The sequence below is a fragment of the Anabrus simplex genome, chromosome 6, assembly GCF_040414725.1.
Source record: "Anabrus simplex isolate iqAnaSimp1 chromosome 6, ASM4041472v1, whole genome shotgun sequence".
NCBI classification, from domain to species: Eukaryota; Metazoa; Arthropoda; class Insecta; order Orthoptera; family Tettigoniidae; genus Anabrus; species Anabrus simplex.
In genome coordinates, this window is record NC_090270.1 from 79262308 (window position 1) to 79275931 (window position 13624).

Sequence of the window (13624 nt, forward strand, 5' to 3'; positions counted from 1 at the left end):
CAAAGCGGTTTATCATAAGGCACAGTCATTGCTAAATGGCTCCATTCTTGTCAGAGGTGAGCCACGCTATAACAATAACATAGGAGCAGCAAAGAAAGTCGTCAAGCCTGGTATTAATTTTCCTGATTTTAACCTTCCTAGTGTTCCAACAAACATTCCTCGTAAACAAGTAAAGAAAGCAGATGTGAAGAAACTGCTGAGGTTGCATTTTGGTGATGAATGGGAGTCAAATCAGGACCTGAAGTTCTATAAAGACATTGTTAATAGAGACACTAATGAAGCTACTCCGTCTGAGGCCAAAGATGAAGGGGGAATGATGGAAGACGTGGATGTTGTTTATCCACTTTCAATGACATTTAAAGTTTTTATATCACTTGGGAACTTAAAATTTCTTAAATGGTATTTACTTAAGAGTTAGATGCCTTAGATTACTATGAAATTCTTGAACTTATTTATATTTTAATTATGCTGGTTACTGGTACACATCACTTTTAATTTTAAGTTTTTGCATGTTTAATAAGAAATAATTTCAATTGTATTTCCAAAACGTCCCTTATCCTTTCTATATTTCCATATGTCCCTTCTCCAACTTATTTGTATTAATATCTAATTAACGGTATGGTATTAAATGCATACTTTGATTGTGGGAATTATGGAATGTATACCAATTAAGTAGAAGAATGTTTGAGAGAGTCAAACTCAAAATTACATTTTCTATTTGATTTTTCTCAGTACTGTAAACTAGAAGCTGCTGGAGAAAGGACGTTTTTGAAATATGCTCCTCTATATTGTAAACTATAGTTCTGTTTTTATGAGTTTCGACGTGACAGTTAACCGGAAGTCAGAAGGTGGTGCCAAATTGTTACAAGTACAAACAGCTGATTCATGATACACACCACGAACGGTATTGTATGTACTGGAATATAAGTCCAGAATCAATTATTCTTTGTAACAACATACATAACTCGCGTAAGATGAACAGTGACACACAACACATTTAGGATAAGGCTACAAGATAAAAATATGTCAATGCTCAAATAGATTAAACGTGAGAAAATTAAATTAAATTTCTACCCACCATCTAGAAAAGCTTGCATTACTGTTAGATTTAATTTCCCCTAAGGAAGGAAATAGTCCTACAAAGGGAACACACCACTCATTTCTGAGTCACTATCGGCATTGTCATCGTCTGTTTACCTTTCACTCTCGCTTGACCCTAACGAGAGTTAAACCTTGTTAATTCGAAGTCGTTGGGGTACAGAAATCGGACTTTGAATTGCGTGATTTTGAATTAACCGCCAACTCGTAATTTAGAAATGCCAACTTTTGCCGCGTTACAAAATATTCTAAGACCCGTTACTGCACGCAGTTAACCTTGATTCACAGATGACATGGAAAAAAAACTATTTCCAGACTGTATCCAACGAGGTGCATTTACAGTATTCAAATAATGCACTTGGATAACTCACTGGCAAACATAACCTCACGCAACGAAAGAAAAAAATCATGATTCAAAGATAAGGAGAAATCTATGCTGGTTTCCTGTGCAAGTGCTTTCTTCTTATTCTTCTTTTATGACCCCATAGGATCACTTTAGTTAGTCCGTCATTCAAGTCTCTTTGAAGGGATTGTTCTGGCTTTGCGGTCCTCCCAGTACTTCTTCAGACGCACCGATCTTCGTTCCCTTTCCTCAGTTGAAAATATGCGTGTTGTTGGTTTGTTTTGTGTAAGGGTAAAGCGGAGGTTTGTATTCTTGAGTTTTGTATTCAATTTTATCTTATTTGTGGTGTCTTCTGTTGTAAGGCCTATTTCCTTCAGATCCTCTCTTACTTCTCTGATCTATTTACATCCTGTTGTGGTATTTTTTGAGATGAAATTGTGTTGTATAAGTTGTTTCAGAAGTCTCGAATCCTGCATCTTCATGATGTCCAAAGAATCCCAGTCTCCTCTTATGCATAGTATCTGTAATGAGTTCTAGCTCTTTGTACACGACTTTGTTAGGTATTAACCGCTGCTGTCCATCTTTCTGGTATTTTTTGTTGATGCAGGTTCTTCCAATCCTCCTTTCAATTTTCTTAATTCTGTTAGTCTTTGATTGTTTATTCAGGTGAAAAAGTGTTTCTGCTGCATATGTAGCTTCCGGTTTTATAACTGTGTTGTAGTATTTTATTTTTGCATTTATTGATAGACATTTCTTTTTGTGCATATCCCATGTTAATTTTTGTGCTCTAGCTAATCTATTTGTTCTTGTTTGGATTGAGATTTTTTTCATTTAGGTTATGTGTTATTACTTCTCCAAGATATTTAAATTGAGTTACTATTTTGATTTTATTACTATTTATGGTAACTTCTTTTAGTTGTGTTGGTTTTTGGGGCATAATTTCTGTTTTTTCAAAAGATATTTTGAGGCCAACTTATTTGCAATGTTTTGAAGTTCTGATATTTGGGTTTTTGCTTCCTTTATGTCCACTGCTAGAATGCTAAATCGTCTGCAAAACCCAGGCAATTTGTTTTGATTTTTCAGCCCGTCTTTATTTTGGGGGGACATTTCCTAAACCATTCCCTCATTACCATTTCTAGAGCACAATTAAATAATAGTGGTGAGAGCCCATCTCCCTGCCGTAGTCCAGTTTTAATTTCAAATGTCTCTGATGTTTCATCCCTAAACTTCACTTTTGATTTGCTGTTAGTGAGAGTCAATTTTATCATGTTTATTAATTTTGGGGTGTGGTACAAAGTCTCTTAAAATTTTAAACAGAGATTCTCTATGGATGCAATCTTAAGCTTTCTTGAAATCTACAAATGTTATCAGCATATCTCTGTTTCTTCACCTGTTATAGTCCATTATCAACTTAAGACTCATGATCTGATCAGGACAGCTCCTCCAGGGTCTGAAACCTCCTTGATATTCTCCTAGTTCTTTCTCAAGTTGTAAACTTATCTTATTAAGGATGATTATTGAAAATATTTTGTATGTTATGTCTAGGAGCGAGATTCCCCTGTAGTTATTAGGGTCCGTTTTGTCTCCTTTTTTGTGCAGTGGGTGAATGAGGGCTGTTGTCCAGTGTTCTGGTAGTTCTTCCTTAATCCAGATAGAGGCAAGTTGTTGATGGAGGGCAACTTTTGCTGATGTTCCTGCATATTTCCAGATTCCCACAAAGGTCTGATCTTCTCCTGGCGCTTTGTAGTTTTTTTAATTTATTCAGAGCTTGGTAGACTTCCTTTATTGTGGGGGGGATTGATGTTCTCTGGTGGTGTTTTTATTGGATATTGGTGTCCAAATGAAGGAGTTCTGTAGGTTCCTCACAATTTAAAAGCTTGTTGAAATATTTAGCCAGAATCTCTGCATTGTCTTTGTTATGAGCCAGCTTACCATTTTAATCCTTCCTCAGTAGGGTCGGGGGTACATATTTTTGGAGCTGCTCTCTGAAGGTTTTGTAGTAGTCCCTTGGTTGAGTTTTATTGAATTGTTCTTCAATTAACTGCAGTGTGTCCTTATGATGTTGTCTTTTTATTCTCTTAAGACTTGGGTAGTATCTTTTCTCTGTTTTACTAGATTTTGATAGAATATTTCTGTTTTTTGGGACTGATGTAATAGCCATGCCTGATGTCTTTTCTCCACTGTTTCATCACATTCACTGTTCCACCATTGGTGTTTTTTGTGTGGTTTAATTGGAGCCAGGTCTTCTTTAGTTTTTAGGGCTTGCTTTTGCTGCCTCCTCTGGGGAGTGAGTTTAATTTTAACTACGTAGTGATCTGAACCTGTGTCTATTCCTCGGAGGACTTTGACGTTATAGATCTCTTTGTGGTGGTATTTGTCCATGCAGACGGGATCCAGTTGCCATTCTCCTTTAGTGTGGTCAGGGTGTTTCCATGTTTTGAGTTTTTGAGGTTTCCTCTTAAAACATTTAGATTTTGAGACTAAATTATGGTTTCTACACAGGTCAACTAGTCTCTCCATTTTTATTTTTCTTGTGTGCTGGCCATTTTCAAAACTGTTACAGCGTCTACAAAAATGCATCGACCGAAGTGGTGATTATGTAGAAAAATAGCTGAATGTTGTAGCTGTAAAATGATGTAAACCATTGTAGAAATAAACAGGAGACCTTATTTTTGGGATTACATTCGTATACTGTGTAACATATAAGGATTCCATTCTGTTGATCTGCACCAGTTGTTATTGTAGGCTAGAGCCAGACAGCAACTGCCTTGGAGGCAATTGGGACAAACAGCAAGGCGTATAGAATATCTTGGGCTTGGAGTTTTTAATATTATAACATGCCATGAAGCACATTTATTTATTATTTTAGGAATGTTGTTCCCTTTTAGAAAATCTCCATCTAGTTGCCCAATTTCCTCTTCCATATCTTCTTTTCACTGTCTGAAATTGTGTCTTTTCTCACCTTGATCAAAGTTATCATCCTGTCAGAATTATCCAACACTGTATATCTGATAAAATATCTACACTCAACTGCACAAAAATTGGCCAGGAGAGAAATTTAATTTCATAGCTTAAATGCTTGAAATACAAAGATATTTGTAAACTGTGGATACCCAGTGGCCAAAGAGGTGATACTTGGAATCCTACCACCTGCACAATATGTTAATCCTATTTCCAACAAGAGGATTTTGAAAGAAAGTCATAATTTGGAATGGCCAGTTTTTGTGCAGTTGCTCAAAAACAAAAAAAAATGAGCACATGGTATTGTATATTCCGTGCATTTAATATTTTTAATACCGGGCGAGTTGGCCGTACGCGTAGAGGCGCGCGGCTGTGAGCTTGCATCCGGGAGATAGTAGGTTCGAATCCCACTATCGGCAGCCCTGAAGATGGTTTTCCGTGGTTACCCATTTTCACACCAGGCAAATGCTGTACCTTAATTAAGGCCACGGCCGCTTCCTTCCAACTCCTAGGCCTTTCCTATCCCATCGTCGCCATAAGACCTATCTGTGTCGGTGCGACGTAAAGCCGCTAGCAAAAGAAAAAAATATTTTTAATTATTATCAAAATATAATTCACCTCCCATGTAGATGCAAACTCTGTGGACTGTATTAAAAACTGATAAACTTTTATCTCCTTATTCAGGAGAAAATAAAATAAGTAGTTTTGTTGTAATTCATAAATGTGAATGACTTTAAATTTGCCTCCAGTTTGTTGTATTACCACATAAGCTCTTTCTTTTTTTGTTTTTTCAGTATGAAAGTAAAGTTTCAATGAAATTCTGATAATCCCATATTAATCCAGCTCTCACACAAATAGTTTAAAATTATATTCTGCATATACACTATAATATTAGCAGAAATCAGTTTTGTGGGATATCAGAATTAGTAAAAATCTGATTGGTCCAAAATTACTGTTGTTAAGTGTTCCCTGGCTGTATGTGTGCAATGCATACAAATGCAACATTTGGGAAGTGTACATGGAAATATTGCTGATGTGAACCACATTTATTTTGGTATAATTTTGTTACAGGTGGCTTGTGTTCTGTCATGTTCCTGCATTCTGTGATTCACTCCCTCATTATGAAACTACACTGGTATTTGGACGAACCTTGCTGAGAGCTGTTTTCCGTTCAGTATGCCGCCAGTTAATGGATAAATGCCATAGTGAGAGAGACAGGATGCCTCCTGAGAAGAGGATTTTAGTTCTGACTCACTTTCCTAGGTTAGTCAACTGGCAAGAATTTAGAACTCCTGGTTTTTTAAATATATGATTTTTGCATTCGGGAATTAAACCCAAAAAAGCAAATTCCCTTATAATGAAATTATATGTGTAAATTTGAAAAGTTATTGGTAGAAATATTTCCTTCTGAATGGTTACAGGCTCTCATCGCCTGTGCTCAAGGGCGCAGGACCCTGCAGAATCCCTGCTCAGTTGTTTAACACAGAAGAATGATTAGATATGAGCGGATTTACTGGCATGTTTAAGAAGCCATTTTCAAGACAAACTTCTGATGCCATATCTTATCATATAATCATTGCAGTAAAAGTCTGGTATTATAAGAGCAGGTATTAAGAAAGAGTACATTTTAATGGCATATTTTTAAATACGTCATCATATTCCATACAACATATATGAAGGGGTACCGAAAAATAACCGGAATAACATTGTCGTGGGCGAAGCTTGTGTAGTATGCATTTCTGCTGCTAGGCGTGTATAGCGTAACTCATTGCCAGTTGAGTGCCGTCTGTGTTGTCCACCTGGGTTGTTCTGTTCATCTGCGATGATTGTTTTTGTTAGCACTGTTTTGTTCTTGTTTCATTTCTAATGATGGCAAGTTTAAGTGAACAATGTGCAGCAGTTTTGTTTTCTACTAGGTAAATATGTTGCTGAAACTGTTTTAATGTTGAAAACAACTTACAAAGATGACACTATTGGAAAACCTCAAGTGTATGAGTGGTTTGCTCGGTTTAAAAATGGCGACATGTCCGTTGATGACAAAACCTCACTCTGGACATCCATCAGCTGCCCAAATTGACAAAAATGTTGAAAAAATTTAAGAGCTTGTGCTCACAGACCATCGTCAGAGATTAGTGGGTTATCTTGGAGCTCGGTTCAGCAAATTTTAATGGAATATTTGGGAATGAAAAGGGTTGGTGCCAAGTTTGTTCCTCGAGTTCTGACTGACAATCAAAAAAGAACGTTTAGTTGAAACTTGTTGTGTTTTGAATCAGTAGCTTGAAACTGATCCAGATTTTCTGTCAAAGGTCATTACTGGTGATGAGCCATGGTGCTATGGTTACGACCCATGGAGGACGTCATTGTCACCCCGTCCAATGTCATCAAGTGAAATCAAACATCAAAACAATGCTGATTTGCTTTTTTGTTGCCAAGGGCGTAGTTCATTCAACGTTTGTTCCCCCAGGTCAGATCGTCAATCAAACCTTTTATTTCGAAGTTTTAAGAAGATTTCGCAACAATATTAGTTAAAAAGGACATGATTTGTGGCAGACAGGAAACTGGTTCTTCCACCACGACAGTGCACCTGCACACACAGCGATCTCTGTTAGTTTTTGGCTAAAAATGGCATGGTTCCGTTGCCCCATGCACCTTACTCTGCTGACCTGGCTCTGTGCAACTTTTTCTTATTTCTTATTTCCACGCATGAATAGGGGCATGAAAGGATACCGATTTCACAACGTTGAAGAGGTCAGTACGGTAAGTAAAGTTCATTTTCCTTTACACACATGCATAGGAAAATGAACTCAATGAAAATTGTTCTGACAGACCGCATATCAATATATGGCTGGAAGGTGTGACCAGTCTTAAGGGAAATAATGGATAGGAAGAGCATTGTCACATTCGCCATTTTGTCAAATCAGGGACGATATAGTACGATTAAATTAGGTTAGGTGACGCTGTTTGAATATGAAAACTGAAATGTTTGCCACAAAATGCAATCGATCACCTTAAGTAGGGTATCGTCTTCTCACTATGTACACTTGCGAGCTCTTTCGTTGACATTCGAAGGCGATGTAGGAGCCGATTAGTAATACCTGTGAACTGCTGTTCCGTAAAGAAGATTAGAAATGAAAGAAGAGAACATGTTTTCGTAAGAAATACATAAATAACGTTGTCAATAGCAGTTTAAATTGTCAACTCCTTATAAGTAAAGATTAAGTAAATGATCGATTAATTTTAATACTGAAAATGAAAACCTACAAACTGTTTTCCAGTATTTGACCGGGTCAGGGATGTAATGAATGAAGCAGTTATAGGCTATTAGTACGATGAAGTCGCCACTGATAGATGCTATGAAATGAGAATGGAGAGTGTTGCTTGAATGAAAGATGTCGGGGAAAACCAGAGTACCCGGAGAAAAACCTGTCCTGCCACTGCTTTGTCCAGCACAAATCTCACATGGAGTGACCGGGATTTGAACTACGGTACCCATTGGTGAGAGGCCGACACGCTGCCGTCTGAGCCACGGAGGCTCCGAATTTTAATACTATACTCTGAAATTAAGTAAGAATGCAATACACCTCAAGATAATGCTGAGCGCATCACTGATTGCAGAGGTTAGGTTATATTTTCTCTTGTCTGCTTAAATTTCGGAAAACCGAGCTTGATAGCTGCTGTCGCTTAAGTGCGGCCAGTATCCAGTATTCGGGAGATGGTAGGTTCGAACCCCACTGTCGGCAGCCCTGAAAATGGTTTTCTGTGGTCTCCCATTTTCACACCAGGCAAATGCTGGGGCTGTACCTTAATTAAGGCCACGACCGCTTCCTTCCCACTCCTAGCCCTTCCCTGTCCCATCATCGCCATAAGACCTATCTGCGTCGGTGCGACGTATTTTATTTTCCACCTAGTCAATACAATGATTGCCTAAGGCAATTTAATGGTTAAAAGTGGTACATGTTTCGTATATTATCAACATCTTCAGCCACATAACACTGTTTAGATGAAAAATACATAAATTGACAAAGTAATGCTTTAGAGGAAGTGTCCTTAAAATTAAGTGCGATACGGACCATGAAGCTAATTTTATGTAAGTCTATGTTTAGTCTCGCAAGCTCATGGGTGATGAGAACTGTTCTCTCTGGTCTGTCACTGTTGTGTTATCAATGTCCTGACATTCCAGGATCCAATTATAATGTTAGGCTCATCTGCCATATTTCGACCACATGTGGGGTTACAAGATTTAACCATATTGAAGAGTATTAAAAAAGGCACATTAATGAACGAATACAAAAACATCTACGTTTTTATAGACCATATTTTTAACAGAAACCACAATTTAAATGACATTATAGAGACTAAAAATCCTCTATATGATCAAATCCCACATTTGTTGAAAATATTAAAAATAAAAATAAAGCATATTTCAAAACATTAATAAATTTCTGTACGTAAAAGCTCCACCCACAGTGAAAATCCCTCCTCCAAGAACAACCAATACCTCATTGGCCCACCCCTCCCCAATTCATACCGCTCCGTGGAACACACACAGATACAACACGAGGTGCACGGAATTAGCCATCGCCAGTTGGACAGAAGTTGTCTCTAGAGCAAGCCAGCTGCAAGAGAGTCGAGGCGGTGAGTAAGAGCCAGCTTAACATCCCCATTTCATACTTCAGTTCACACAAATTCACAACTAAGACACATTTTTTCGTTACAGACTCTCAGTCCACCAATATCAACCTCCACATGAAGCAACAAGACTACAACAAATTGTTACAACGACCTTGAGAAGTCCCCTCTTCAAACCCACATAGTGAAAGGTAGCACATAATTTTAAGCACGTAAGGCAACATTCAGAGAACAGATCATACAATATCTCATGAAAACGCCAACAAAATTCAAGTCCCAAAGTGAAACTCAAGTTCGGGAAGATTCTAGTGAGAGCTCGCAAATTTGATTTTAAAGAATAAATAACCCAAACCAACCATGAGAACACGCACATTGGATATTAACCCTTAGAGTGCCGAGGAGACTCTCATCCCAACTCCCGCTAAAATTGCCAGAAGCGCGATTGTGCTCTTCTCACTAGTGCCTTAACCCATACGCACCCACCCGCCCTTTGCTCTGACATTGCTAGGAATCCGCCAAATGTTTAGTATGCAACCTGGGTGTTGCAGACTTTCGGTTAAAACAGTATAGTGGGTGATCGACTTCGCGTATTATCACGGGACCTGTTTTATATTATTGAGACATTCCATACTATTGCTCATGACACAAAAAACAGAACAATACGGAAATATAACACATTAAAAAATCCCTTCGAAATCTTAAATTTTTCATTAACTTATCTCACCTCGGAAGTTCTTTAGTGTGTGTTATGGCCTTAATTATACGACACACGCCTAACATTTGCCTGATTTTGAAATAAGGAAATAATAGGAAACCAATACGACATGAGCCTAACATTTGCCTGATTTGGAAATAAGGAACAAATGGGAAACAAATCACGAGTAAGGGAATGATGAGATTCAAACCTATATCCCAAATACGAACTTACAGCCGTATGTCTCACTCGGTGTATTATTATTATTATTATTATTATTATTATTATTATTATTATTAAGATTCAGTCTGAGGATCCAAGATCGTAGGTTCAAATCCGCCAGTCGCAATCGGATCTTGAGGGGCGGGAGAAAGTTCATTCGGCATTCCATGTCGTACGACATTACTACGCAAAGATCTCTGGTGATATATTTCATGTTCATTCATACACAGGATCACTAATAACTTCTTCCTCACTAAAACTGCTGAAATCAGAGCTTAAAACATCAAATATGCTTTGAATTTTGCTATTACTGAACATTTCGCGCGAGCAAGCAACTTCCTTCTCAGCCATCTTGTCAACAACAGAATACAGATTTCTCGATCGATATTTTAATCAATTCTCTTTGCGAAAGAAGCATACCAGAGCACTCTGGTGACTCTTTGAGACACCAAGAACAGATTTCAATTAGAAATGTTTCCCGAAAAAGCCAACAGATGTCACAAATGTCTCCAGTATGCGACCTTGCATCCCGGCGTACCAGTCCGCTTGTGGAGTCCTGGCCCAGCCGCTCGAGCGCGTACCAGTCCACTTACGTGTGCATACGGGTTAATAAACACTAATTACTGAGTACTGTTTTATTGATGGGTGGAAAAACTGATTGTTGTAAGATAATAAAGGCATAGAATTTTCATTATTGCATGCAGATTGTCGCTGCGTTTGCTTGTTCGGGTTTTATGAGTGCTTGAACTTGGTGTATGTTTTATGAAGTGTTGCTGAGTAGCTAGTGAAAATGACAGCAAGGCATGATGCTGATGGTGATGTGTTTGCGAACGATGACGAGTTAGTGGAGTATTTGAATACTTCACCATTTAATGGGAGTGATTCTGAGAATAACGACTCGGACAGTGTCAGTAGTGAGGAGCAGATGACTGTCCTGACAATGATGATGATGATGATGATGATGATGATGATAGCAGTAATGCTCCGTAAAGATTTGTGTTTCGGGAGGTTTTCGTAGGAAGTGATACTCATCACCCTGCACCTGTCTACTTGGAAAATCCAGGTCCAAAGCATGTCCCGCCTTGCAACACGAAACGTATTTCATATTTTTACGTAACCTTTACTCAGGCTCTGTGGCAGGTAATGGTGACAGAAACTAATAGATATACTACTCAGTTCTTGAGGTCAGCACAACAGTTGTAGAATTCCCGCGTAAAGAAGTGGCGGCCTGTTACTCTAAAGGAAATTAAAGGTTTTGTCGCTGTATTGTTAGAGATAGGAATTACGCACAGACCAACAATATCTTCATACTGGAACACTGACTCTCGGGTCATCCCATGGTTAAGAGATATGAATTTCATTTTGAATTGTCCGTATTGAACTGTGATTCCAATTAAATTAAAAATTAAGAGTAAAATATTTCCACCTTTTCAATACAAAATCAATTTGTCACAACGATCTTGAAAAGTTCCCTCTTCAAACCCACGTAGTGAAAGGCGGCACCTAAGGCAGCATTCAGACAATGGATCATACAATATCTCACGAAAACGCCAACAAAATTCAAGTACTGAGGTGACACTCAAGTTCGGGAAGATTCTAGCGAGAGGTCGCAAATTTTATTTTAAAGAATAAATAACCCAAAACAACCATGAGAACACTCACATTGGATATTAACCCTTAGAGTGCCGAGGAGTGCAATCGAATCAATTTTATATTGAAAAGGTAAAAATATTTTACTCTTAATTTTTAATTTGTCATTCCATGGTTTTCAAAGATGTTCTTAAGGAACGGTTTCCAGTTAATACTGAAATTCTCCCACCTTGTGGATTCGTTGTTTCCACCAGTCCATGAGAAATATGACCCATGTGCTTGGTTCAGTCCTCTTGTGGATCACACCAACAGTTTGTTCAGACACCATTACACTCCCCGCCAACACCTTAGCATAGACGTGTCACTTGTTGGAACAAAATGTCATTCCTCTTTGTTGCATTATCTTCCAAACAAAAAACATCACAAATTGGGGATAAAATTCGGGATGCTGTACGACTCAATATCACATTACTGTTTGGGTTTCTTCTGCTACCGCGGAGCAGAGTAATCTCGATAGGAAAAATATACAGAAACATGGACTAGCATTTCTTGTTGTGACTAAATTACTGGCGATAGGCAACTACCTAATGAAGGTTATGGTGTGATAACCGACAATTTCTTTACTACGATTAGTTTGGCCCAGCATTTGTTTTCTAAGGGCACATACTTCACAGGTACCCTCTGGCAAAACAGGAAGGATATTCCTTCAGAACTGAACAGTGAATTTGTTATTGGTGAGGCTAGGTTCTTTAGAAAGGACGAGGTCCTGCTAGCTGGCTACGGGAGAATAAAAAACTAATAAAACATCCAGTTTTGATCTTGTCTGAGCATTCCATTGCTGAAAGCAAACCTACCACCAAACCAAGAAAGAACAGACCTCCTAAGGAAGTAACGAAACCAACAGTTATACACCAATACAACAAATTTATGGGGGGGTGTTGATAGTTTGGATATGATGCTATACACTTACCTAGATGAGCGCCGGACACTCAAGTTTGGGAAGAAGTTTGTCTTTTCAGTTTTTGCGAAAATGCATATATTTATTATCTATAAGGAAAACTCCTCTACCAAGAAAATGACGAGGTTAAAATTTACATCTTCCATTATTCTTGAACTTAAAAATGAGTAGATGTCAGAAAAGAACTTCTTATCTCCAGCACAACACCCGACAGATCCAAGTCCTCCCAGAGCGCTACTGGAAAAACTTTCAGAACATAACCTAAAACGATGTGCTGTAGCATGAAAGATGGTGGACCAATAAAGAGATCCCATTTACAGTGTGAAAGTGCAAACGGGGACTCCACCCATTATGCTTGGGGGTCCACAAGTGTTAAAAGTGGTAGTGACTGAAAAAGTGTACATACGTACATGATTTTCTTGTAAATAGTGTTACTAGGCAGAATATCCCGGGTTTCTTTTACATCTGACTATGAGCAAGTGCATATCATAAGACAACCTGACACATCTTTCTTAGGTGAGTACCTGCATATTTCAGGTAACTTTTGTAAGTCTGAACTTGAAAAATATAATCTGCTTCATGCTAAATTCCCAGGAAAAACATTTTCTTCCCCAAATGTGACCTTAGTTGGTATTATTTGCTATCAGTATCAATACGGTCAAACTTTTTGAGCAGTTTGGGACAATAATCAATTACGTGATTTAGGAGAATTATGGTTCATCTTGTTCAGCCTTGCAGTTTGGTCATAAAGCGGGTGGCATTCTTAGCATATAAATAGGCGTGGCACTAAGAAGGTTAAAGTCTGAATAATCCAAACCAACCAATGTCATTCACAAAAGTTTCTAAAGCATAACAATTAGGTTTTTATGAAAGGTATAATAATTGTAGACTCGCCCTTTTTAGACGGAATAATTGTATACAATCTAATGTTTTTATATATAGCACATTTCACTGGTTGAAACAATTGACATCAGCCAGATGTTTCTACAGTCCATATAATACACATAAAAATATCTTTTAGTTAAAACAACTCATGTCAACTTAACAATTTTAAATATTGTATTAGTAAGCAAGAACCCAGGATCCTGGTTATTTTGTTCTTTAGTAGGAACAGCAGCTGAAGATGCCA

The 13624-nt window shown here is 38.0% G+C and overlaps 1 protein-coding gene across 4 annotated transcripts in view; it reads left to right on the plus strand.

The window, feature by feature from the left end:
- Positions 1 to 13624, plus strand: part of Gcn5 (Gcn5 acetyltransferase) — a 122567-nt gene that overhangs the window by 53038 nt on the left and 55905 nt on the right. For all 4 annotated transcript variants that reach the window (XM_068228053.1, XM_067149040.2, XM_067149043.2 and 1 more), the window contains one exon: positions 5474 to 5665. In XM_068228053.1, coding sequence (XP_068084154.1) covers positions 5474 to 5665 — 192 coding nt within the window. The remainder of the gene's footprint in view (positions 1 to 5473; positions 5666 to 13624) is intronic.